This window comes from Cyprinodon tularosa, unplaced genomic scaffold, assembly GCF_016077235.1.
Source record: "Cyprinodon tularosa strain WSP-4 unplaced genomic scaffold, ASM1607723v1 ctg111, whole genome shotgun sequence".
NCBI lineage: Eukaryota > Metazoa > Chordata > Actinopteri > Cyprinodontiformes > Cyprinodontidae > Cyprinodon > Cyprinodon tularosa.
In genome coordinates, this window is record NW_024037905.1 from 774,659 (window position 1) to 800,797 (window position 26,139).

Consider the following 26,139-nt stretch of genomic DNA (forward strand, 5'->3'; position numbering starts at 1 on the left):
CAACGTCTAACAATAGTCTGGAATAGGCACATTGAAACTCTGTCCAGACAGAAAAAGTTCACTTCCTCCATCATTCTATCCGTACGTTCCCTCCGCTGCTTTCATTTGCTCTCATTTTTCAAAGTCTCTTTAAGCTTCAACTCTCATTTCTCACATTTCTATTTTTTCCCCCCTTTCTTTCTCCATCTTCCCTTGGTTCGTATTTGCTTCTCAATCGCCCACCCTTCATTCCTCTCTGTGAATGCATATGTTCCAAAATAGCCTCCCATATCTAATAGCTTCATAATTTATCAAGGCCATTTAGCCTGTGTGTGTCTAATTCTGAAGCGCAGTGTGGGTCAACCCAGAATGGGACAGGAGTAATGGCTGAGCAGATGGAGATCCATCCCGACCATAATGATGTAATTAACGCTGTGCAGAGCATTCCCTGTCATGCATGGGAAAGCCTCCCATGCTAGAACTGATATCTGGTCCAAGTTCACAAAGAAGCAACCTTATAAAAGGAAGTTGTTGTTTTTTCAAAGCTACGGATAAATTAAAGATTATTTAGAGGGGTTAAAACTATTAAGTGAACTTCCAAAAACTTTAAAGAAAACCTAAATCAAGTTGAATTTTTTGGCTCATTGCAAAAAACAAGTGTTCATTCACCATCTTCTACCAACTAATTACTTCCCAACACAGTTTCCCAAACTCAAAAGCAGAGCTTGACGCCCTGACAGCAAGTGCTGTCCCGAACTTGCAACAGTGCGGTGACCACTTGCCACCGGCGTCGTGCTGCAGCTAATCCCATCAGTGTATTAATTACTAATGATGAGCCGATGGAGTGAAACCCCCCTGCTCGCTTGCGAGCCGAGACCCAAGCAGAGTTAATGAAATGCCATCACTGGGCTGATGAAGGGGCTCCGACCCCTCTTAAATTGCATTAGCCCAGAGTCAGAGTGAACTTTGCAGGCAATTAACTGGACTGTTAGGACGTAGAGAGTGATGGGAGGCAGATGATAAAAATGATAGAGGGTGTAAGAGAAAGAGATAATGATGGAAAATAAATAGTTGTTAATGAGAAAGTTGTTTTAACCCACACTAAGTATGGAGATTACTTTGGTCTGAAGGGACTAAACTCTTAAAGTTTATTTAATGTTACGGAAAAACTTTAGCATCAAAATCAAATGTTTTGTTACCAATTGATCAAACTAGGGAGCAAGTAATGATTATTTTGCTAATCGATTAATCTGTTGGTTATTTTTTTTAGAATAATCGATTAATAATCGGATAGCCAAAGGTTCCTTAAAGAACATTATTTTACAGAATTAAACCAAACTAAAACCTTTCCAATTGTGGAGATCTGGATAGGTCATATCCAGTAAAGCAGCGGTCCCCAACCACCGGGCCATGGACCGGTACCAGTCCTTCAGTCATTTGGTACCGGGCTGCACAAGTGGTATTTTCTGCGGTTACAGCGACCAAAACAAAGCTACAGAGCAGACAGGACATTAGGAGCACGTTTCGGAGGAACAAGCTCAGGGCTCTCACTAATTCAACATAATGGTGAGTTTTATTTTTATGCTGTTCATATTTGATTTTATGCCAGTCTCACCATTTTATTTGATTGTATTTACCCCCCATATTTTAAAGACCGATCCGTGAAAATATTGCCTAAAATATAACTAAATTAATTACTGAATAAGCTTTAGATTATATTAATAATTAATTAATCACAATTAATCTGATGAAATGTTCCGGCCTTAGATCAAACAAAGTTCCAGCTACACTTTAAATAAATCAGCTCAAAGACTTAAAGAGTTGGTTTCAACACATTTGAATACGTTAAAATAAATTAAGGAAAATAAATATACAGAAAAAAGTAAAGAATAATTAATTTATAGAGGATTAAATGGTTAAAAACACAAGAATTTTGTGTTGTTACACAACACCAAGTTTAAACCGATGGGGAAAAAAAACACAAAATGACAGCAAAATTGTGTTATAACCAAATTCCAGGGCTGTATGAGAATGCAGAAAGAGGAGAAATTCAGAGACAATGTGAACAAAAGATAAAGACAAGATCAGCTAAATGACTGTGGTTACCAAAACAAAAAGATGCTTCATTGACTGCTCCCTGAACATAACACAAACACACCGCTCTACAGACACAAGTAAACGAATTCAATTGTCCACAATGATAATTAGTAATTGGTCCCAGAGCCCAGTTCCAAATGGGTGCCTGTTCTAATTTAGTTAAACCCCTGGAGCTTTGATAAGGTCTGACGTGAGCAGCGCAAGTATTGAAGAGCTTCAAATGAGGATTCGCAGACATGAACTGTAATCTTTAAACTCTCTTCCCCACTTTCTCCCTAGAATGCAAGGTAAACACTATTTTTCCACATTTCTGTCTGGTTAAAGAAGGAGCCTATAGCATCGCATCTGCAGTCTTTTCAATTTAGCAGCATCCTGACTGGTATTCTTGATTTCGTAAATTAGCAGGGATGACTTTCATTAAAAAGTCAGATGGTTGTTCAATAAAATAGTAGGGGAAGATATAAAAAGGCTAAATCCATTTAAAATGTAAAAAGTAGATAAAAAAAACAAGCATGTGGAACATTTGAATAGTTATCCCAGCAAATTACACAACAAAGAACAAGAGTTCAAAAGTGCATGTTTGTTTGTGTAGGTGTATGCGTGCCTGACACGCCACCAATAAAAGAAAAAAGAAAGCCTCTCTCTGCAGGGCTTCCTTAACAATCATTTCCACCAAAACTATCCAATCAAAGTTGTTGTGCACATGAATTGCTTGGGTCGTGTCCCAAACTCAAATCAGTCCACTGCCTGAGTGCAAAGTTAAATTAAAAGGGAGAGAAGCTTAATGGAAGTCTGCCACTGTAAATCATTAGTCGCACCCCCTTCCATTCGCTCACCACTAAAACGTCCTGATGCTTTCATCCACGTTTGAAGGAAGAGTGTACTCACCTTCTATTAGGCCCCAGCAGCCAAAGAATTAGAGCAATTAGGAGAGCATCGCTCAAAGCTTTGCAGGTGTGCACTTGACATAGTGTAAACCCAGCAGTCAATTGGCTAAAACCAAAGGCATAAATATCGTCACTTTTTCCTGCTTCCATCCAGCTCACACTTGAAGAAGCCTTGAAAAGCAGCCGAGAACAATATCCACTTTGTTCCTTTCTCAAGGCTTAACAGAAATCGGCTGCTTTCCTACTAAATCCCTTGGCAAGTCTCTTGTCACAAAACATATTGACTGATATCCCTGGCTGCTAGCTTGAAGTTTAAATCTCCAAGTGTCCTTGGCCATCAAAGAGGGGCTGTGTATACTTCCTGTATTGATTGTGCTCCAGAAACTTCAATAACCTTCATGAGTTCTGACGGAGCTCCAGCCACAGCGCTCCCTTACCTGTGAACTCCTGCAGAACAGCAGGGTTTCCCACCTGGAGCCGGCCGCATGCAGTCGATGTTTTGAAGACTACCTTACTGACCGGAGGGAAAGGGGAGGATGATGTGTCTGCGTGGAAACCGGAAACATTTGTCCTATCTACGACCTCACCTTATCTGATCACCCGTTATTTCAAACAAACAAGACAAACTGATGGTATTTATACTCAGTATTTACATGTTTAGTCGATTTGAGACATTTTATCCCCATTTAAAATGTGACAAAGTTGCTCAACAAGCTATTTTACCTGCAGATGAACAAAAACGTTCATGATTGTACCGGTTTTACTCTTGTGACATTACATGACATTTTTGATTCACCTCATGTTGACAGACAATACAAATGAAACACAGTCTCCAAGACTGCCCGACAGAAAGAAAACGTAGAAATTTATTGAAAAAAACTATAGCTTAAAGTGGAAAAATAGAGAAATTCTGTTAATAGAAGAAAACTTTTACATCTTATTTAACTAAAAAGAAAAAGAGGAACTATGAGGGAGAACTAGCCAAGGAAAGTCTATGTGTCTTCTCATCTGGGTCTTTGCCCTAAAAATCGACCATACAAATTATGGAATATTTATTTTAAATATGTTTATATATAACTTTGGGAGAAATTTTGCATCACCTCTCAAGAGGTTTATCCCATTGTGAGTGCAAAGGCAGCCAAGCACAAAGCTAATGTTTTGTTTATTTCACTGCTAAGCTGCTTCTCATTCATTGTCTGAAAGCTGTACAAAACAAAAAAATTTCTTGTATATATTTTGTGTATATAAAATGACAGTAAATTTGTATAAGTCTAATAGGTATCTCAGACAGGACGACGTGTACGTCATTGTGCTTTATAACCAATTACTAGTAGAGTAGAGTTTGTCAAATTTAAATTATCCCAGTAAATGTCTGTATCCGTCTGGAATGCACACCAATCAACCTTCGCACTTAGATTAAAGTTTGTGGCACAAATGCAAAAAGCAGCAGTTCTTTCTTACCTTTACTGCATAAAGCGGCTCACTACCACCCTACTTTCATCTCTGTACATAATGTAGGTTGCTAGTTTAGTCACAAAAGGCTAATGCTAACTTGTGTCAGTAAACATTAACTTGAAGCCTCTCAAGCAGGTTCCTTCAACATCCAACAAAGTCCAAGCATCCAAATCACTGAGTCGTAACTGTTGTCTGTGTTCGGCTCAGCTCAATTCAATCAGGGAGCAGCATTAGCCCCAATATTTCAAAAGTGTTGTTTTAAGTGGGAAAAGCCTTATTTAAAGGCTCCCTTCAGCTGTGTGCATCCAGAAAAAAAACATTTCTGTGTTAACCCAAACCTATCTCCCCTCACATTAATTTTCCCCTAATCGGATCCAAAAGATTCAGATATGACCAATTAGGGATTCAAAACAGTGAATTTCATCAAAAGGTGAGTGATTTTCATGTCTGTTCAAGTTGTTGAGAGACATAAACCCAAATATAAGTGAATGTATATATGTGTATATTTAACCTTGTGTTGGAAAAGGTTAAAATAGCAGCAAGGTTAAAGAAGTTGCTACAAGTTTTAGCAGAAATGGATTCACACTGACTGATGCTGAATCTTCAAATTATTTCTTAGATTTTAATTGACTACCTGATCCATTTTCCAAAAAATAACTCAAAAATATATTTTACAACAGATTACCATAAATGCTTTTATTTATTCAACATCAACTTTGTAAACACTCTTATCCAGATCTGTTTGCAAGCATTTCCTAAGTTTTTGTTAATCCTTCATCATTTCCTGGTTTCTTGAATCTTCTACAAGCATCTGATAAAGTCTGCAGCATCCTCTCTTTTTTTAATGTAGTATAAAAGGAGGGGCTGTGAAGAGCCCTTACAATGGGATCATGTATACTTTGCTGCACTTCTGCAACATACAAACATGATAATATAGAGCTCTGGAGTGCAGAATGAATGCAACACTTTGATTAAAATGTTGGCCAAGAACATGGAAGCAATGTCTGTACTTCATATCTAATTAAAAGAGGCTTATTGCCTTCTTGCTTCTCTCTGTCACTTCAATTTGCTCTTCTTTTCTATCTGTTGACGAGAAAAAAACTAAAACAATTCTCAAAGCCTCTTGTATATGTATATAATGTTGACATAAACATGACAGAGCCTTTTGTGTTAGGTAATCTGTGTCGACAAAGGGATTAATTTATGAAGCCGATTTAGATTAAGCCTAAGGCTCTTCCCTCATCTACGCAGCACGAATCATAGGAGGGTAACCAGAAATAAAGAGAACACAAATGGATTTCTCCAGGAATTTTAAAGAGTCCTTGCAATTAAAAAAGATCCATAGAAGGCATCAATCTTCGCAATCATGTCAGTAAATGTTAACAGACATTTAAAGCTCTAATATGAAATTGATAATCCAGGAATCACCTCTTTCAGACGCTAGATAATCGGGATCCATCCATATTTTTGAATGCAGTTTCAAAGTTCCCCCGCGTGCATAAGAAGCACCTCATTAAAAGTGAGATTAGCACTCTGGTCACATCCTGGAGGCAGACAACGGACGTGGCATGCAGGCAAATAGCCACAAATCCTTGCAGCGTCCGCAAATGGCAAGCTAATTAACAAACTTCCAGGCATCACACCAAACTGTAGACAAGGTGAAAGGGTGACGGACAGGAGCAGCCACAGAAACCTTATAGATCGGGTCATCTTAATTATGAATCCATGTTGAGGTGTGTGAACTGTGATCTTTTATGAGCCGTTAGCCAATTATAACTTGTAACTTCAAATAAGCTTTTTGAAAAATAATTTAAAATAATTTTTTCAAATAATTTCATAAACATTATCATTTTATTAGAGGTGCCAGACTAGTTTACCAAGTAAACCTTAAGTTTGCAATTGAAAGGTAGGAAAAGAAACCCATTCTAAGGGTAGGATATATGGGAAATATGGGAACCAGCTTTTCCAGAAGCATGTTGCTGCATGCTTAGAGAAATACATTCACAGTTCCCGTAGATAATCAATAGACATACTCCCGAATTCAACAGAGGCCAGTTTGAAAAATTGCGAAGTGGCTTTAAAGCACACCTTCCAACATCAATACCTCTGATTACCCTGCAGTTTTTATGCTTTGAATCAATACTTCCACACTTAAAGGAAACAAGCTGCAGACAACAATGTTTAGAGCTGCTACAAGAATCCGGACTTTCAAAAGCTTGTTTAGCCTCTCTGCTCTCTAAACCGACGGGCCGCAGTCGCACATTGATGAAAGGCGCTTCTCTGCCGAGGCCGTGTAACTAGGCGCAGCCTGTGTTACTGTCAGCTCCGGCAAGCATCTGCTAGTATGTCATGTGTAAAGGTCAAGCTGGTTTCTGCTCCTCTCCACGTGAAAGGAGGAGAGAAAATAACACCTATCAAAAGGTTTTTGTGGATGTCAAATGCAGGAACTGCAATGAGAAGCAAGAGTGATACAGGGATACAAATAACGATTTTATAAATGGGGGCTATGTAGACGATGAAATGAGTTAAATCTCTTTTCTGTAATCAAAGCTAGTGATATTTGTAATGGACAGGAATGCTATTCTATTCAATGACAATATTCATTTTGATCTATTCCGATGTCTCATATTTTTATTTTTTTTTTTTCAAATATCTGTAAATTAAGTTTAATACAAATTTCAGTTTGTCACAATTCATACACTGCAAAAACTGTCTGAAAATTAGTAAAAAAATTCTTAAAATAAGTGTATTTACCCTTCATTTGAGTAGGAAAATAAGATCATTTGCAGATGAAATGAGTATTTTTAACCTTAAAAAAAGATAATTAGATAATATGCACTTGAAATAAGAGACTGCAATTGTTTTTTCTTATTTTAAATGTATTTTGTCTTATTCCATTGGCAAAGTGTCTCACTTACCTACTCAAGATAAAGTGCACTTATTTTAAGAAAAAATGACTAACTTAATAGTAACATTTTTTGCAAAGTATTTTTTCCAAGTTAAACATATAAATGGACGCACAGAATAGAAGAAATAGAAAAAAATGATGAAATAAGGAGTGATATTTAAACCGGAATGGACAAAGAGTTAAAATGATGAAGAAATAGAAAGATAAAAATAAACGATTAGACGGGTGGAAGAACGGATGAAAAAATCCTCATTTTATAGAGAATACGCAAAATCAGAAATAGTAATAATATTTTTAGACATAAACAATATGAGAAAAACTAAAATATCACAAGAAAAGTCTGTGCTGGTCTTAAGGTCTGAGATATCAGCGGGATCAGTATCCAATAAAACCTGACCGAGCTGCAGAGGGAGCAGTAGGAATTTAATTTCTCTCATTGCTGGCGTATGACACTCTAAAACAGAGAGGGCTAAATGACGGGGGTGAGGGGAATTATGGGAGTTCAGAGAAAGAAAGGAAAAAAGAAAGACAGATAATAAGATTAAGGAGGAAATTACAAGGACCAAGAGGGATATGCAGAAGGTAGTGGGAAATAGAGATTGTGATACAGAGGCAGAAGGGAATTATGCTGAGGAAGCGAAGAGTAAAAGAAATGCAGAGAGGGAGAAAAAAACAATGGATGGATAGATGTGGGGTCTTTTTATTGATATTATCACTCAGAAAATAATAACACAAGTGACCGAGTAAAAAAACCTCATTTCACATAATGAGTATTCTAATCAAGAGATTCTATTATCTCGCATGTCAGAGCCAGGAGAGATTGGAGCCACCGGCAACTGTGTGTTGGCAATGGTCAGATACTAAATGGCTTCATGCCATCTAAAACTGTACTCATAGTGCAGAGCAATTACAGTGCATGCCTATGCTCGAGTAAAACCCTCAGAATACACCCCAAAACACAACTCAGTCTGTGTTTATGTTTGCCAGCTGGAATAAGCTCAACCTATTGGAAGCGCAGCCTCATTGTGGGAGTTAGACATGAAAGGGCTTTCAATTTCACTCAGCAAAAAGCTCTACATCGCTTTATTTATATTTGCTTTTATATAATCAATAGAAACACTGTGCTTTCAATTAACCCCGGCAGCAGACGCCTCATAGAAAAGCTCATTTTCTCAACTAACATGTACATTATTTATATGTGAATTAATACATAAAATAGTTATTCACATTTTTTCTATAAGATTTCAAAAAAGCTCCCTGATGATTGTGTGAAATGATAGTAAAGACTCTGAGGAGGAGTCTGACACAGAGCACCATCTTTTGAGGTATTTCCACAAAGTGAGAAACACACTCGCACACCAATCAGTCTGAGAGCAACAACTGTCACCGATTTTCCACTGAGAGTCACCACAGGGTCATTTCAACAGCTGTTCATCTCCCTTAGCCAATCAAACGGGGAGAAGCGGGATCAACAACCGAGCATAAATACATGGCAATTAAAGAGCCTCAAATTAATCCAAACAATCAACCCCTCTTTGTTTTCACAGCTTCATAAAAAATAAACATTTCCTCTTTAGATTGCATTAATTTGGATATTAGCTATTTATAACCTTTAAAAAATTTGTTAGCAGATCTCTGCATTCATAAAAACATGATGAGACCAGCGGTGCAAGAACTAAGCCAAAAAGCAGAGTGGGGATAAGAAATTAAATCTTCCCAGCTCCCATAGAAATTAGGCGCTAAGCAGAAGCCAGGTGTTTCCAATCTAATTCACTTGATTAACGTATCATAAGCAGGTGTGGGCTCCTCTTTAAAAGCTTATGTTTTGAAGGCCTGCAGGTCTGGATCAGTCAGGCAACGTAAAGCAGAGGCAAAAAAAGCATCAGTAATAACATCACAGAGTTAGTCAGAACTAATAGGTGTTCATCAGTGTATGACTGAAGCAGAACAACTATTAAAGTAAATTCTTTTAGGAAGTCATAGTACTGCTTGACTACAACACTAATAAATCCAAACAACTGAGTTATCATCTTCTGAAAAGTCAAGAAGCTTTATGTCCAGCATCAAAACTTTTGCACTAAGCATTCATAAACAGATATAGATCAATTACAATATCAGCAGGAATCATACACAGTTTTATTACTTATACTGTGGGATGTTAAAAAAAAGATTGATCAAGTGATATACAGTAAGTCAAACAGAACTTCAACAGAAATATGAGAACAACTGATCCATGTATTATTGACCAGCGGCTCACTTAAACTTTGAGCAGAAGTGGTTTTAAACGGAGTACTTTCTTATATTGAATATTTTAAATTCAGGGCGATTTATTCTGATATTTACTTTTTGACTAATAACATATTGATTTCAGGTATCGATATTGGATGGTAAATGACCTGCACTTAAATAGCACCTTTTCAAATCAGGAGAATTGACCAAAGCTCTTTACACCACATGCAGTCATTCATCCATTCACACACTGATGTTGGTCAGCTGCACTGTAGCCAGAGCCACCCTGGGGCTCCCTGACAGAAGCAATGCTGCAGTGCATGGGAGCCAACGGGTGCGGGTGAAGTGTCTTGACAAAGGACATGACCACGCTGAAAGATGGAGCTGGGGCTTGAAGGTAAAAACCTCCTGCATCCGACGCCCCTATCACCCCAAGCCTTGCAGAATAGAGCAATCATGTAGACTCTTGTCAATCTTTGGCCTAAATGCTAGGCATTACCAGAAAGGGTTACATGAACATTCCCCTGAAGACACCATCGCCATGGTGAAACAGGGTGGTGGTAGCATTGTGATGGGGAGACTACAAAATCCCATCTCAACATTATAATTTAAAACACTATACACCCAAATCAGACCAAATCAGAACCAGATTATAACTGACCTTCTACTTCTGCTGTACCCCCAAATAGCTTTTTTATTTTATTGTATTTTTTTTTAGATTAAATAATACTACTTTAGCAATAGTATCTAGGTGTTACGTTATTCTATGTCTCGTACCATGTCCGTAGGTTGTGCTGTTCTTTTTTTACATCTCTTTGCAGGTGATGAAGCAGACTGAAAATGTTTTATCATTATCTCCCTTTTATCTTCTTTCTTTTATCTTTTCTCCTTTTTTTCTGTTTTTCCTTTCCTGTTCTACCTACATTGCAGTATCCATATAGTCAGTAAAACTCCCTGCATAATGATAATAAAGCAATTTCTATGCATAAATCAAGCGGAACACTATGGCGATAGCCGTACTGCTCCACTTGTAAAAGTAAAATAGCTGGGATTTTAACATTGCCCAAAACAACTGTTTTGTTGGGGGGATTTTTTTGCATAACAGAGCAGCCTTACGATTGCTATTCCCTTGGATTTAGTTTTCCAGAGGCTAAAGTGAAGCCATCTGTCTAATAGTTTAACTTGAATTAAGCCAATGAACTTAGTCATGATCTAACCTTGCATGGTGGAAGGTTTTACAAACTCAAACTTCCAGGTATTGCTGCTAGAATTGGCTCCAGAGATTTTTGCACCATGAGTTGCTTATAGAAAATAATAACACTGTTAAGGGAATCAAATGCATCATTTGTTTAGGGCTATACTGACCTAATTTTAAGGTTCACTACAGAAAATGATACAGAACATTTCATAATCAAAATTATTCTAACATGTAAGATATTTAAATTCTAAATATATGCTTTTCAGTGTTTTATTCTTTATTTTTGACAGTGACTGCCATAGCAGCTTGAGGATTATTTAAGTAAGAAGTGGACATGCCAAATTCACAGATATTTAATATTCAGTGATTGATAACCATCTTCCACTTTTTAAAACTTTAAATATTACCAAGCAGACACAAAAACAACACTAGTTATGTCACTGTTGCTAAACTAACCTGCAGCACAGCCTGGATTTTGGCAGAAACATCAGCCTGCTCGTAGAGCTTGATCTCCTCCTCATGGGTCACAGCCGGAGTTTGTGCAGCGATCTGCTGCATGTGGGCCAGCACCACACTGTGAGCCTGGGCAACCGCCTTGAACTTGTCAAACAAAAGCTCCAGCAGATCCAACAGCAGCCTGCAGAGGGAGCCAGAGAGAGCAGCATAAGAGGGTGAGATGTGAGGAGAGGTGGATAATGGAGAGATGAAGAGGACTTAAGGGAATGTTACGAGAGAAAATAACATTACAGTACAGGAAAAAAAAGAAATAAACCAGTTGAACAAATAGTAATTTATCTATGAATACAGAGTTTGTGAAAATATATGATTTGCAAATGAAGATAAAAGTGTTTTTTACAGCTTGGTGTTAATTAGCAGTTCTCAGTACCTGGATGCCTGTACATGGATCCAAATGAAAAGCTGCTCTCATTAGTACTAAATGGCTCTGGTTGAAGAAGAGAGAGCATATCCAAAACCAAACTGACCTTCCACTAGATCTGAGAGCCCTACTTAGGACTGAAAGCTCACAGTTGCTTCATCTGCACTAATGCTTTCAACCAGACTCAGCTGTGCCTACTTTTGGCAGAAGGACGAAGCTTTCGAAGCAAAGAGGGAACACAGGTTATATTAGATGAGAACCATGATAGCGAGTAACTACTTTATGTTAGAGGGGGAGTATAGCAAATAATGAAATAATGACTGTCTGCAGTAACTCTTTTGGTTGAGCCTTTATTTAGGTCAGCCAGCAGTTTCCCAACTGGAATATCGTCCAACAAACGTTTAGTCAAATAAATTGGTAATTATATTAGTTAAAATTTTAAATATTATGACACACGTGGTGTATCTTGAATCTTCAGTGTAAAGCTGGGTGTTGGAGAGGTTAGTGCCGTTATATTAGACTGGAAAATGATTCATAGAATCCTCAGGTGGGTTACGTTGTTTAGTTAAGGGCCCAGATAATCCATGATCCAATTGAAGCACTCTAGACTCTGCAACCAAGCAGTCTCTTTTCAATTGATCTTGTGAACTATGATTGTAATGTCTAACCCAAAAAAACGTCTTTCCCAGTGAGTTATAAAGTAGCTGCTGGATCAAATATCCCACAGAGTTGTAGCTGTTCTTCTCAAACTCCTTTCAGTAGAGTAATCCAGCAGTAATGTAAACCACACTTTGAAAAGTTATTTCTTGACACTTTTTCTGCCACTTGGTAACGGCTCAGGGCGTGCTCTGTCCCTGCTTGCATCTTACACCTTGCCGCTATCCGCTGGACTGTCTCATGGGCCTTATGCGATAGAGTAAACCTTGGATCCTGCCTTCTGAAATAGTTCCCCTGCATTAATGGGCCGTATTCTGTCAGGATCAGAACGTTGTTGCCTTCCTTCAGGCGGCTTTTTCTGAGGAGGAGACTACTAAAAAATGCATCAATAAAACCATCATTATTCAGTAGACTAAAAAGAAGAAAGAAGATATCGCAAGTTAGGAGAGCAAGCAGCTGTCATAGACGGTCAATCTATGCCTAAAGCCCTACAAAACATGGTGAAGACTGGAACTTCTTTGAATGCCATGAATGCCTAAGTACATGAAATGTTCCTCATTTTTCTTTCTTTGTCTCGAATCCTCTTTGGAACTTCATATTATCTGCATCTAATGCTCATTCAGAGTCTAAAAATTTTATATATCTATATATTGCATAGTCTGTCAGTGTGTTTAATGTATTTCAGTGATTAAAAGGTGCTTCGTGAGATATTTAAACCTAAAGGTTTGGTTTTATTTCCTGCTCTATACTGAACGCATTAAAAGACTATTAAACTATTAAAAAGTAAAACAATCATCCATCTGCAGGGAAAGTTAAGAGGTAGATAAATAACCTATGATTTTAACCTTGTCACCTTTTGCCATTACTACAATGCTCCCCACATACACTATCATACACACATCTATAGATAGGCACTGAAGAGTAGACGACCAAGTCTTCCTCATTATCTCCCAGCGGAGGCCATCCTAATCCATAACGTCGGTTCCTTGAGACCTCTCGTCTCATTTCCTCTCAGGATCGAAGCTGACACCAGTCGCTCATGAAAAGTCGAGAGAAATAGCAGAGAGTCTCTGACTAACTGGCCAGCAGCAGGAAAGTGCGTGACTCATTGTAGAAAGACAACAGCGGCATAAAAATTAGATTATCATTAGACTGAGCGTCAGTCAAAGATCATTAAATTACTGTAAATAGGGTTCTGATGTGCTGAGTGAACACTTGTGAAATATTAAGTGTGCCTGGTCATCTTGCTGTCAGGGAAAAAAAAAAAACGGATGTCATTTGCACAGATTCGTCACAGCAATATTTCAAGGAACTTCTCAGCTGAACAGCTGGATATGAACTAAAATGCTTTGGATTTGGCTTTAAAATTACCCCCCAAAAAAGATATATATATTTTTTTTTAATCGCTCAATAGATTGCCTTAGACTATGAAGGGGGAAAAAAAGATTTTCATTTTCTTTCCTAAATCAAACATTTCCCTTATACAATCAATCCTTCACAGGTTTTAAGGGTAAATATAATGTTTCCAGAAACAGTTGTACACCATGATGGAAAACTTGAATGTATTTCCAAAAAAAACACAAAGTAAATATGAGGCAACGTGAAGTTAATAAAATATGTTTAAGATCAACTACAAACCTATCAAGGCATGCTCATCCACTTAAACTCGTAAATGTAGGCACTCATTGGTAACTCTGAAGAGACAGAGATTCACAAGACAGCCATTCTTCCTGCAATCCACAATGGGAGAAGCAAGCCTCAACAAGCTATGCAGAAGACAAAGCAAACGTGGAATAGAGACTCTTACATCTTTCCCACTTTTTTTAAACCCAAGAACAATCTGGTATTTGTGGAAATAGGGAAAGCTCACTGCCACGTCCCTACCCAGGTCAAACGACTCAGCAAGCAACCTGCGTTAAAATTGCCCCAGCTCTGATCGGCATGCTGTGGGAACACCACACCCGGGTTGACCTGCTAAATTACGGGACACCATTGAACACAACGTATGGACATCAAGACACCGTGCCAGTCCCTTTAAACTCTGTTTACATTCGATAAACATGGCACATCGCTGGTAAGAGGGATTTGGACAGATACAAGAGCGACATAATAAAGAATACTGACTACGCTCAGGCTTCCTAACTAGTTGCTTCCCATTGTTTACTTTCCTGATTTTTGTCACACTGTCGACATAATCAATGCTCGCCCAGCGTGATGCCGTCATCAGACTCACAGTGGCGGGGGACAGCGGCCATGCAGCTTTCCAACAAGGGGTGAGACTCCGCTTTTTGATCAGATGTAAAAAGAGCCAAAAGCCGATTGTTAGCAGGTCAACCCAGTTTTGAAAAAGCCAGCTTTTCAGTTGGCAAATGGACCAGCAGTAAAAGAAAAATGCAAAAAAAAAAAAAAAGAAAAGTCAAACTGCAGATTCCAACAAACACATCATCCACCATCCCTGGAACACTGCCAACTACCATTCCTCTTAAATTTAGCTTTTGTGCTTAAATCTTTGATTCATTCTCTAAGTTTAAATAAAACACAGCCAACCTTCCTTCCACTTGACCACTTGGTTCTACTTCCTATTGTTCTATTACTTAAAATAAAGTACACCGCTCTGAGGCAATAACATGGAATGTATCAACACTTTTATAAATAGTTGAATGAGAATAACAATAAGGAAGTTACACACTCCTGTTTAAGTAATAAAGAGTTTAAGTATCGCTTGCTGGTCTGCAGTGCTGTAAAATATAGTGTGCAATATTCAAGACCATTGTTCCCGACAAGTGCTACATCAGGTGGAGTTTCCATAGCAACAAGCATTGACTTTAAATTGAAGTGAACATAGAGAGAACCAGCAGTATATGCATCCAAATACAAACACACACACGCTCTAAAGTGTTAAGTGCTCGCAGACGCACACATGCAAGCAAATTCAGAAACAATCTGCTGAGCATAGGACCTAAAATGAGCTACATGGCGGCCTATTACACCGAGGTCAAATGAGATACGCACAGCGAAAGGAGAAACAAAGCAGACGGGGCTGACGAGAACATCCCTGACAGAAAACAAGACGTCCCTCTTAAATGGTTCGGGATCAGTGGAGTGAGACCTGTGCTTCTCAGGACTGGATGCTGCATGTGAACGTCTGCAGCAGCTAACGTGACGGCTTTTAAAAATGTGGCAGTCCTATAAGGCAGGTGCACAATTGCTTCTAAGGGTGTGTTTAAGCATGACGTGTCTTTGTTTAAAGCAGCAGAGTGTTTGTTTTCATGGTCTGAGGCCGGCTGGCTCTGCAGCACTTGGCTTTGCTCTGTTTCACACCTGGTTGACTGTCTGACTGTGAGCATTGAGGGACTGAATTGAAAACAGCCATAAATATATCCACCAGACCCGTGCTATTCAGCATATTGATATTGATGCAATAATCAGCTCTTCTGTTTAACTAAGAACCTGCAGGGAGAAAGGCAAACCCGCACTCCTCCAATCAATGGACAGAGTGGCCGTCTTTTATTTAATAACACTGGGAAACAGATCCTAATGGGAATACCATTGTTTCAAAATAATAAGCAAACTGGCAGCTTAATAAAACTCTTATACAGATCCAATACTGCTGGGGATACAAGTTGCAGCTTTATTAAGATATTTTTCAGAGATGATATCAGCTTGCAGCATGCTGCTGTTAATAATCGATTTTTCAAATTAAACTTAATATTCTAATGAAGAAAGTAATGTTTACTTTGACAAAACTGATTTTATCTGCTTATTTAAGACTTTCTCTGTAAACTTTTTTTTTCTTTTTTTCATTTGCAGATCATTAGACTTTGCTGTACCTTGGCTGGCTCTCCTGGGCCAGGTTTTCTCCTCTCTGGTAAGCGTGATCTGCTATCTGAGTGGTGGATCTCTTGACGATCTGTTTCAGTTCGGGCTCCAGTCGCTCCATTATGGCTTTAGTGGTTTCGGGAAGCTTCTTTAGTTTGGCAAGAGCCTGCAGAAAATGACCAAGATGCACGTTTAAAATCCTCAGAGAAATAAACGCCAAATGTCAAACCCTTGAACCGTTTCACATTTCATCAACCTCATAAATTTCCCCATTGTGGGACAATAAAGGGATTATCTATTCTATTCTATTGTAAAGATCAATGCATTTCATTACGATATTATGGACAGATTGGCAATTTTAGGACGGTAAGTGAAAGAAAAATTACACACCATTTTCACTATAGATTTTCTTTATTTTTTTTAAAGGTATAGTGGAGGATTTTCGGGATTTTTTTTTAAAAGACCCACCTTCTCCACTTAAAAAAAAAATGCACATGCATAAAACTATACACGCTCCCTAGAAGGATTGCCTATTAAACATTGGTGAGAGCATACAACAGCCCATTTTTACTCGTGCACGCTCTGTTTAATAGTTGCTCTTTGCATCACTCATACAAGCTTACTTTCCAAAAGATTTGCAATTTTTCCACTATTCCAGACTCACCACCGTTAAGTGAAAATGGGGACGAGCACGTTGGACGGCCTTACGTAAAACATATCATCAGGATGATTGACAATTAGGAAGACCATTTATTTTTATGATCCACTTCGAAAAAGAACATCCTCCACTATACCTTAAAGGCATACTTTGAACCTAAACAACAAATAAGAATGGCAGCATCATGCCCCATGGCGCTACTTTTCTAAAATAAACCGTGGTTTTAGCAACGGTGGAGGACAGTATAACCAACCCAAAACTCGTCTTAGTTTGGATCCACACAAAAAAGTTCAAGATGAAGATGGATTAAAAATACCCTATTGAAAAAGAATAAAGGGAACATTGAATCAGTAATAATATGAACACTTGCATTGAGATGGAACAATAATTTTACCTCCAACTTTTCCAGATTTGGTCAAATCACAACCATGAACCTTAATGTATTCTATTGGGATACTTGGTGACAACACGAGGTGGAGAACTTATGATTTCCCCAACAGAATTATCTATCAAAACCTCTTCCAAAACCAACTTTGGCCTCTACCAGCATTGCATTTAGAGATTGAGTTTACATCACTCATGCAAGCTTACTTTCCAAAAGAAGATTTGCAATTTTCCCACTATGTCAGACTCACCACTGGTAAGTGGAAATGAGGACGAGGAGCACGTAAACATGTCACCAGAATGATTGACAATAGGAGGACCATTTATTGTGATAATCCACCGGGTCAAAGAACATCCTCCACTATACCTTTAGATCAACACATATACCTTGATGAGAATGCCCATGAACTCAGCGCTGTTTTCCTCTGGATCCACCTCAGAAAGATCTGCTTGACTCAGATCCCAAATATCCTGCTGCTGCTCACGCACTAAAAAAACAAAAAAAAGTAGATTTAAACCAATGAAACTATGTCTCTTTCATGCATGTATGTCAATATATATTTATATCTATTAAATGCTTTTAGTATTTTTACATCTTAATCTTTTAAGCCCACACACCTGCACCTGCCCCCCTATCCCCCACCCCCCCAGTACTCTGAGCAGCTGAGTTAGCCACATTAGCAGCTAAATTGAGAATGGCAGTATCGAGTGATGCTCTAATTTCCATTAGATGGGGCCTCCCAATTCCCCATCAAAGCACGTTAGGGGAGTTAATGTTTATAGCAAGTTAATGGACTTTGGGTGTATTTCCTCTTTTCACCCATTCCGACTGCAGCCTGTGTAATAATTATGACAATTACTATCTACAAATGAGGTGCTTTAATGCTATTAGACAAAATGGAAAGGCAGGCCTCTGATGGAAGCCAGTTGCTATGTCGTGACCGCAGTTGTTAACATGGTGGTATATAGGCACTTAACGCCCGGTGGCGGCTAATTGTTAAGAGTTCAGTTTGTGTAACGAGAGGGGAAACTGTGGTCGAGCTTTTACTTTTCTGTCCACAGTGACGGGGAAAATGATCAGATATTTATGAAGCATTAGAAGCAATTCATAGATTTTTTTTTTTCCCCAGCTGTTTACTCATTTGAGGTCAAAGCAAGCAGGCTCAGAGGTGGATGCAATCATGTAAAGAAATAAAGAGCTGCTAAAATCTTTACACCAATATAAGTGAGTAGAAATAGTTAAAACCAAACAGAAACCTGTTTGGTATCCGCTGAGCTAAAACCAGCGAGTCGTTAAATTCGAATGCCAAGAGTGGGTGGTGGGAAAAAAATACCAGCCTTATAAAAAAAATAAATATAAAAAAAAATGTAACTCCCAGGGAATGCCAAGTTATTGCTGGATTAACTTTTTTCATTATCTTGGTGTTTGTGTTCCTCGGTGCTCTGCCTTGAAGAAATGTAGTGCTGACTCTACACCCCTACCACCGAGACCTCATACATTTCTGAACACAGTTAGGGATCCGTCTTTTCAGCTTCTACCAGTTTGAGCTCATAGACGCAGCTCTCCTGCTGTGAACGCAGAGACACTGGGTGACTAATGGTTCATGTAGGGGGGGACGGGTGATGATTATATTGTTAGAGAAGGGATATATTATGATCAGAGTTGAAGATGTTATGACATGTTCTAGAAGGGGAATGTGGGCATTTCCTAGAGGGAAAATGTTGTGTTTCATTATATTTAGGTCAGCTTTAGTCTTTAAGACAACAAAAATGTTATCTTTTTAAAGTTGTTAATGTATGCCTTAAGAGATTTTAATGTGAACAGACTAAAATGAAAAAACATATGTTACACAGCTTCTCTATGTTAAATATTCTTATTTTCTCATTCCTACTATCAATCTGAGACGCTCTAATAGAATATCTACCACTGCCGGATCCAGGTGTGCTGAACTGTGAAGAATCCAGAAGCTTGCGTGGAGTCGACAGGCTGCTCACTTCCAAAACAGACATGGGAGATGTATCTTTGGTCAAGGACCTGAGAAAAGACACAATTACTGGATATTTTATTTTTCCAAACATAGTCTAGTCATCCAAAGACACTTTCATATGCTTTTAAGCTTTCATCCCTTGAAATTAGCTTCCACTTAGTGTATGTGTGTCAAAAATTGTCCTTTTTTTATCCGACTCATAATGAAAAGAACTAAAATGCTATAGGCTAAGGCTGTAAGGGAACAGACTGACCTTGTTTACCCACTCATTTCCCAAGCTTTTTTCTTATTTAAGTTTTATTTGCTATAATTTCTACCTGAAACTTTCTTTCTGCTTTTTGTGCTCAGTTCATTAACCAGAACTCCTGCTTCTGTCCTCTAAATGAACGAGTCTACTAACAGAGCAGTTGCTGCCATGAGGACTATAGCTGCTTCCTTTATAAAGTACTCCAGGTCAAAAGCTTTTATGTTTTCAGTCTGTCTTCTTTCTGTTCTCTCAGCCTCCAACGAGTCACAGCAGATGGTTCTTCATACAGAGACTGAAGGAGGAGTGCTTTCTTTTTGAAGTCACAACATGTCTCCTCAACATGAGAAAATGCTGCAACATCAGCAGCTAGATGTTACTCCATGAGCTCTTCAAACTGTTAACATTTAACTAACCGACATATCTACCATATTTTACCATAACTTGGGTTGATCTGAACAACATATCTGATCTGGTTATGGTTTGATTTAAATTTTATCTGAATATAAACTAAAGCTACCATCCAGTAAAGTGCATAAAGAAGACTTTTGCAGTTATGTGGCACTATCTAAAAAGAAAAAAACACTTAATGGAATTTGTGGGATTCAAACCTGCACTTGTGTAAACAAAAACAACATCCAGTTGGAATAAAACGCCCCACATCTTTGCCTGGCGAGGATGGTGCTGCTTTCCAATGAGCCATTTATCAAGCTCGAGGTGGCAATCAAATCCAGGTCTGTTAAGTTAGGCGGCATAAACACTGTGTGCCTGTTAAGTGAGTGGGCTGCATGGAAGCTGGTGTGTTGTTAGAGGCAAACCAATACAGGAGGGCTAGAACCTGTCACTAGCTAACCCTGATTAATAAATCATTGTGCTTCACCAACCCACTGCCACTGTAATTATTGCACCCCCACAAATACACACATGGTAAAGTGCAAACAGCTCTTTAAATGAAAGCTTTCCATGGAACACTAAAGCAATAAATGTGAGTTCTTAGCCTGTGGGGGTGCATTATTGCTAATAGGTTAGACAGCAGAATAACCAAAGTTAGAAACTGGCCTTCAGGTCACAGTTTACCTCATTGCGGCTGGTAAACCTATTCTGTCATTTAGATAATCACTGTCAGAAAGCACAAGGAAGGTGGTTTTTTTCTGTCAATATAAAGGACCACAGCAGATAAAGTATGTCTGAAACTGTTAAACATTTTAGTTTTAGTAAGAAAATATCGTCTGCTGCTAAAAATAAACAAACCTAATGCTTGTCGTTTGATTCCTTTTAGGCTTCAAAGGACAAAAAAGATTCAATTATTCATGCTAATGTTCTTGGTTCGTTAAGAAAACAATTGGCAAGTTTTTTTCAGTTGTCATGACATTTAAATTATGAATATATGCAGAGAGGATCGGTAAAAAAACCTTTTTCTTTTCATAATATAAACTTTTTCTATGTTTAAGTGTAGTCTCTCAGGGGAGTAAGGTGTGTGTTTTTGAAGCCAACATCTACTTGTTTTATAGGAAGGTAAAGTTATAGAATAAGAAATATAAAAAATGAACTGGTTTCAATGAAAAACATGTTTGCAAACTGGATACGTTAAGACATGCTGAAATGCTTAAATACGTTAAGACATGCTTTACCCTGGAACTCGGGGAGCGTTTTTGTCCTTGTTCTTGTGTCCGAGGCGACTTGTGGACTTGATGTAGAGGTGCCGGTGCAGCTCATCAATGAGCACTAAGTGGATGTTAAGCTTCTTGTTTTTGAGCTCCAGGCGGAGATCTCCAAGCCCCTCAACCTGAAATAAGGGGCCTTCCAGGGACTCCACGGCTGTCACCTGCAATCAACAAACCAATGAGGAGGTTATCCTTTGCTGTCCTTCATTAAATGTTTGCACAAAAAAAGAAAATTAACTGATATAGCTTCAAAAAGACTTGATTTAATTTGTTAAAAATGCAAGGCTCTAATGAGTATGATCAGTATGCAGCAGTTTACAAAACTACACATTTTATTCTTTTATTAAGCATTTTCCAACCATGATACAAAGGCTAATGCATATTTAATAAGTAAAATGTTTTTCCAAAATTGTTTGACAAATAAAATAAGCCTAAGTCCACCTAAGTGCACACAGTTACTATCAATTTATTTATTCATTGAAATAACAATTTCAGGGAGGTAGCCTGATAAAAATGCAGTGACTGAACCAAAATGAAATCAGAATGGACTTGATTAACCCAAGACGTCTTCTAGGAGGGGAAGGACCACTCATTATACTCTGCTCCTTACGGCATACCAGCAGAGGGACCAGTGAGCCAGACGCCCTCTAGTGGGACAGGCCACTAATTACACCCAGGAGTCATTGGTCCGGACCAGTAACCTGGCAGTACCCAGACTGATATATAGAACTGAGTTGAGTTCTACGTAATCAATGTAGGATGGCCGTGAAGGAGGGACATTTAGTATAATACTTTTAGCGGATTGGGTGATGTGCCAGCTAGTACCCGCCTTCCATAATATGCTTTCAGCCAAACGTAGCATTGAATCGTGACGATTTAACTTGAAACGTCGCGATTTGATGCTACGTTTGGCTCAAAGGACCTTGAACCTTGTGATTTTGTAAAAGCAAAATACTACTGTGCACTTTATTTTTGGTAAGAACCTTAAAACAGATTTCTAATCTGATCTTTTCATGAAGTTTTGTTTTTTTGAAATGTAAAAAATCAAAAGACTAATGTTGTAGTCTTAAGTTTGTTTTATTTAATTAATATTTAGTTCATTTCTATGTCAAGGCTTTACCTCATGGGCAGTTAAAACAAGTTTATAATTGTTCAAGGGCATGTTTTTCAAGAAAACATTGTAACATTGAAAGTGAATTGCGATATTGTAACACAGTGTTGGTTATAGCAAAAAAACACTAAAATCGGTATCAACCAAATTCGGAATCGGCAGGTCAGACTTTTTAAAGATCGGTGATCGGAAATCGGCCGGAAAACTGCAATCGGTGCACCCCTAGTTTCAAGCAGGATTCATCTGCAGCTTCTTGAGTGTCAACTAGCGGAGTAGGCTGATAAATCAACCTTTTTCCAAATCCTGTCGGCAGAGAAGCACAGACATCTTTCCCATCCACAAATGCACAAAGTGCTTCTCTTTGTTCTTTTAAATGAGAAATTGTCGCTGTTTTAGCTAAAATCAAGTCAATTGCATTATGGACAGTTGAGTCTTCCAGCGTAGCCATGTTCGTAAGGCCCTTCTGACTGTCATCATTCCTACATGTCCCGCTCCAAAAAACCCTGCTGGCATGTCATTGGTCCGACTCACTGGTTGTTACTAGATGGATGTATAATCGGGAGTCTTTCAAAATGGATTTGTTGTGAGACTGAACAATCAGATCTCACAACAGTCCAGCTTACAGCGCAAGGTTACCGGATCAGACCATTTCTGCTACAACCCTACATTTTTTTTCCTGTATTTACACAGCAGCAGCAGTTATGCTCTCACTTTATTGAATCTTCCAGCAATAAATAAAATGTTGCCTTTTCTAATGATGTGTTAATGAGGATCCTAAATGAACAAAGAGACAGATGATTCAGCTGCATGCAGTATATCTGCATGGTCCGGACAGGCCAGGAGGGAACAGTTAGAGAGAGAGAGAGGGGAGTGAGGGGGGGAATATGGTGGGCATGGGGCATGGGTCAAGTGTGTGCTGATGCAAATGAGACTCAGACTAGCAAGTGGATGAGTTAATGTGCTTCATGATCAGCCTCCTTTAGCAAAATATAATAACTCCCTATGCCAGCAAGGCTTTGCATGTGATCTCTGTACACACTTACAGTACACACATCTTAGATGTGTCTCAGTCTAATTATATGAGTGTGATTGTGTGCCTGTAAATCACAGAAGAGGTGTGTGTGCCTATGTGTGTGTGGATGGGATGAGGAAGGAAGACTGCTTAACATCATTAGGGAACAGGCCTGTCAGCATAATGAGGAATATGAACCCTCTAGTGAATTTGCAAAGAGAAGCAAAGGTTTATCGCTGGCTTCTCCACTCCAAATGGGGTTTCACCTGCGCACACCTGGATTTTAGTGATACAACAGGAACAAGGGCATAAAAAGGAAAGGCAAGGTTGGCTTTTATAAACCAAACCCATGGGATGCAGTACTGCCATTTCTGAATACAAAGAGTGCTCAGTTTGAATTTTAATTGAGGAGATGAGCCTGGTAAAAATGCATGCACACCATGTTGGTGAGAGTAAACCACAGAGAAGGGAATGTTTGTTCCTGGCAATTAAACTTCTGCTACAGGACAGGAACAAGGGTGTAAACATGCAGGAATTACACAGATTTATACACATTCTGCAACAATCTGTGTTCACATAAACCAGTTTAAAAATGAAATACGAAATAACTGTGGTTATTAATAATCCCATGGTCAGTTTTTAGGTATTTAAAGCATTAAAACTGTTTGATGATTTCAACCAAGCTCTAACAGTGATTGATTATTCTTAATGCAAGTCATAGAATTTAAACACCATCATTCCTGAAAACTCTATCACTCATCAGGGACTTTTGTGCAGGAAGGTTGAGAGGATGAAAAAGACGACGCGACAGTGACATTTTCTTTCCATTCCAACTGAAACACAACATAAGCCCTCATTACTGTCCTCTTATGAGATACTGATTCATTCTGGTCTGAACCTGCAGACCCTGATACACGAAGCATAAAAGCTGTGATTAAAAACCAGTTCATTCAACCAAATGATGACCGCTGACATTTAGTGGAGGAGTTTTTGCTTTTCTATACCGGCTCAGCATTTCTTTGGGTGTGTTTACCATTAAGTTATCCACAAAAAGGTAGAGCTGGCACATTAAAAAAACACCACTAAAAAAAACAACAACAAAAAAGATACTATTACTGATTTCAAAAGATTTCCTAACTAAGAGCAAAAAAAGAAAACTTTCAATCAATTTGACTGAATGATCTGGTGAACTGTAAAGTGCCTTGAGATGACATGTGTTGTGAATTGGCGCTATGGAAATAAACTGAATTGAATTGAAAAGGAGATTGCTTACAATATGACAACATAGGGCCAACCATCTAGTAAATATATAACTCTGATGCCACTTCCTTGTTAATGTGGGGAAACCATGGACAAAAATTCTACTATCCAAGTAGAGACTTTTGATTAAATACGGAAATTATTTATTTCATATAATAAAATTGTTCAGCTTTAGTTTTCCACTGTAGGCTTCCATATTCCCAACAATTTGATGCTGATTCTACTAATGAAGAACTGATAAAGTTTTGTTCTATTTCAAAGTGAATAATTTTTTTAACAAACTTGGATCTGATGCATACGAAACTAATATTTTCACATTGCAAATAAGGATCAAATGTATTCAGCAGCAGCCTTGCACAGTTTCTACTTATTTTGTATAATATTGTCTTTACTGATAAACTTGGTTCCTGCCTTTTTTTTCTGCTATAATTCTCAGCTTCAGTCTGGCTTCACCATATTTAACTTTTTTCTGTGGTAATATCAGGAAAATTGGCTTAGTGTTTTGGATTTTTTTTCTTTAATTATGTCTCCTATGGATAACTTTTTAAAATCAATCAAAATCCAGTGACAGGCTGATTAAGAATATACTGTGTTAGAATTTAGATTAAACTTTATTGTGGGCCTCGGTTCTCAACATGTAATTGGGCTGGACTTAAATTAACTGGATTGATTTAACCTGAACTGAAACAGATTCTACATACCTAGATATGAACTTAACTTAAATTTACAGGATATCTGCTGTGAGTTGGATCTATGCTTATAAATACAGCATGCATGAAATTTAAACTGGCCAAAAAGAAAGGTGAAAGTGTCTTGACATGCTCTTATAAATGCTTTCATCTATTTTAAAGGCGATTTACAACATCATCATAAATGCATTAAGGAAATACATGTTAAGTGCAGCAAAATTTAAAAAAAAAAATATTTTTTTCTATAGGAAAGACTACAAACATCCACCTACTTTAGCTTCAGTCCCACTTGGCTTTAACTCACATACCAAATAAAAACGCCATCAGAGGAGGAAACTGCAGCGCTGCCCCTAACAGCATGTGTAAATATAAAAACCAACAAAGTGCCGTTTATAAAGCTCTCTCTATATGCCAGTAAAAATGGCTGCATCCTCATAAAGTGAAGCAGATTTAAAGTTTGCACGACAAAGGTAATGCACCCAGCTGACTTTGAACTTTTTACAACCTTTTAAAAAACGCACTGTACTGACGGAGCACGGGGTTGAATGGACTTCCATTTTCATCCACCCCCACAAAGAGGATTTTTCACGGCCTTGTGGTTGTGCCACCGTTTCTCTTTTCTCCTCCTCCTCCTCAAATAACCCCCCATCCTAACTAATTATTAGCAGGTTCTAGAGGAGAAAGATGTGTGGGAGTGACATTGGACTGGAAAGTGGTAAAGAGGAAAGTGACGGACAGATCAGAGAGCCTGGTTGTTTTAGTCGTCATCGGCAGCCTTCACCCACCCTACAGAGGATACTGCAATGTTCAACAGTGCACAGAAACGCGCACCACTGCAGTGGCCTGACAGCACTTAGATGATGCGCGTCGCACCCACTGGACCATTCAAGGCTCGAAACGGTTTCTTTAAAGCAGTAAAAGGAGCAAGGAAATCAATCTTTAGTAGCAGCAGTTGGTAAACGTATGTGTTTATTTGTAGATTGGATGATTCGTGTGTTAAAAGGTTAAGGTAAAATAGATCTA

General features: G+C 38.4%; 1 protein-coding gene across 1 annotated transcript in view; it reads right to left on the reverse strand.

Moving 5' to 3' along the window:
• exoc4 (exocyst complex component 4) overlaps positions 1–26,139 on the reverse strand; it is a 168,814-nt gene that overhangs the window by 138,530 nt on the left and 4,145 nt on the right. The window contains exons 4-8 of the mRNA XM_038298534.1: positions 21,012–21,205; positions 19,074–19,183; positions 17,536–17,636; positions 16,118–16,272; positions 11,210–11,390 (exon numbers count right to left, since the gene is read on the reverse strand). Coding sequence (XP_038154462.1) covers positions 11,210–11,390; positions 16,118–16,272; positions 17,536–17,636; positions 19,074–19,183; positions 21,012–21,205 — 741 coding nt within the window. The remainder of the gene's footprint in view (positions 1–11,209; positions 11,391–16,117; positions 16,273–17,535; positions 17,637–19,073; positions 19,184–21,011; positions 21,206–26,139) is intronic.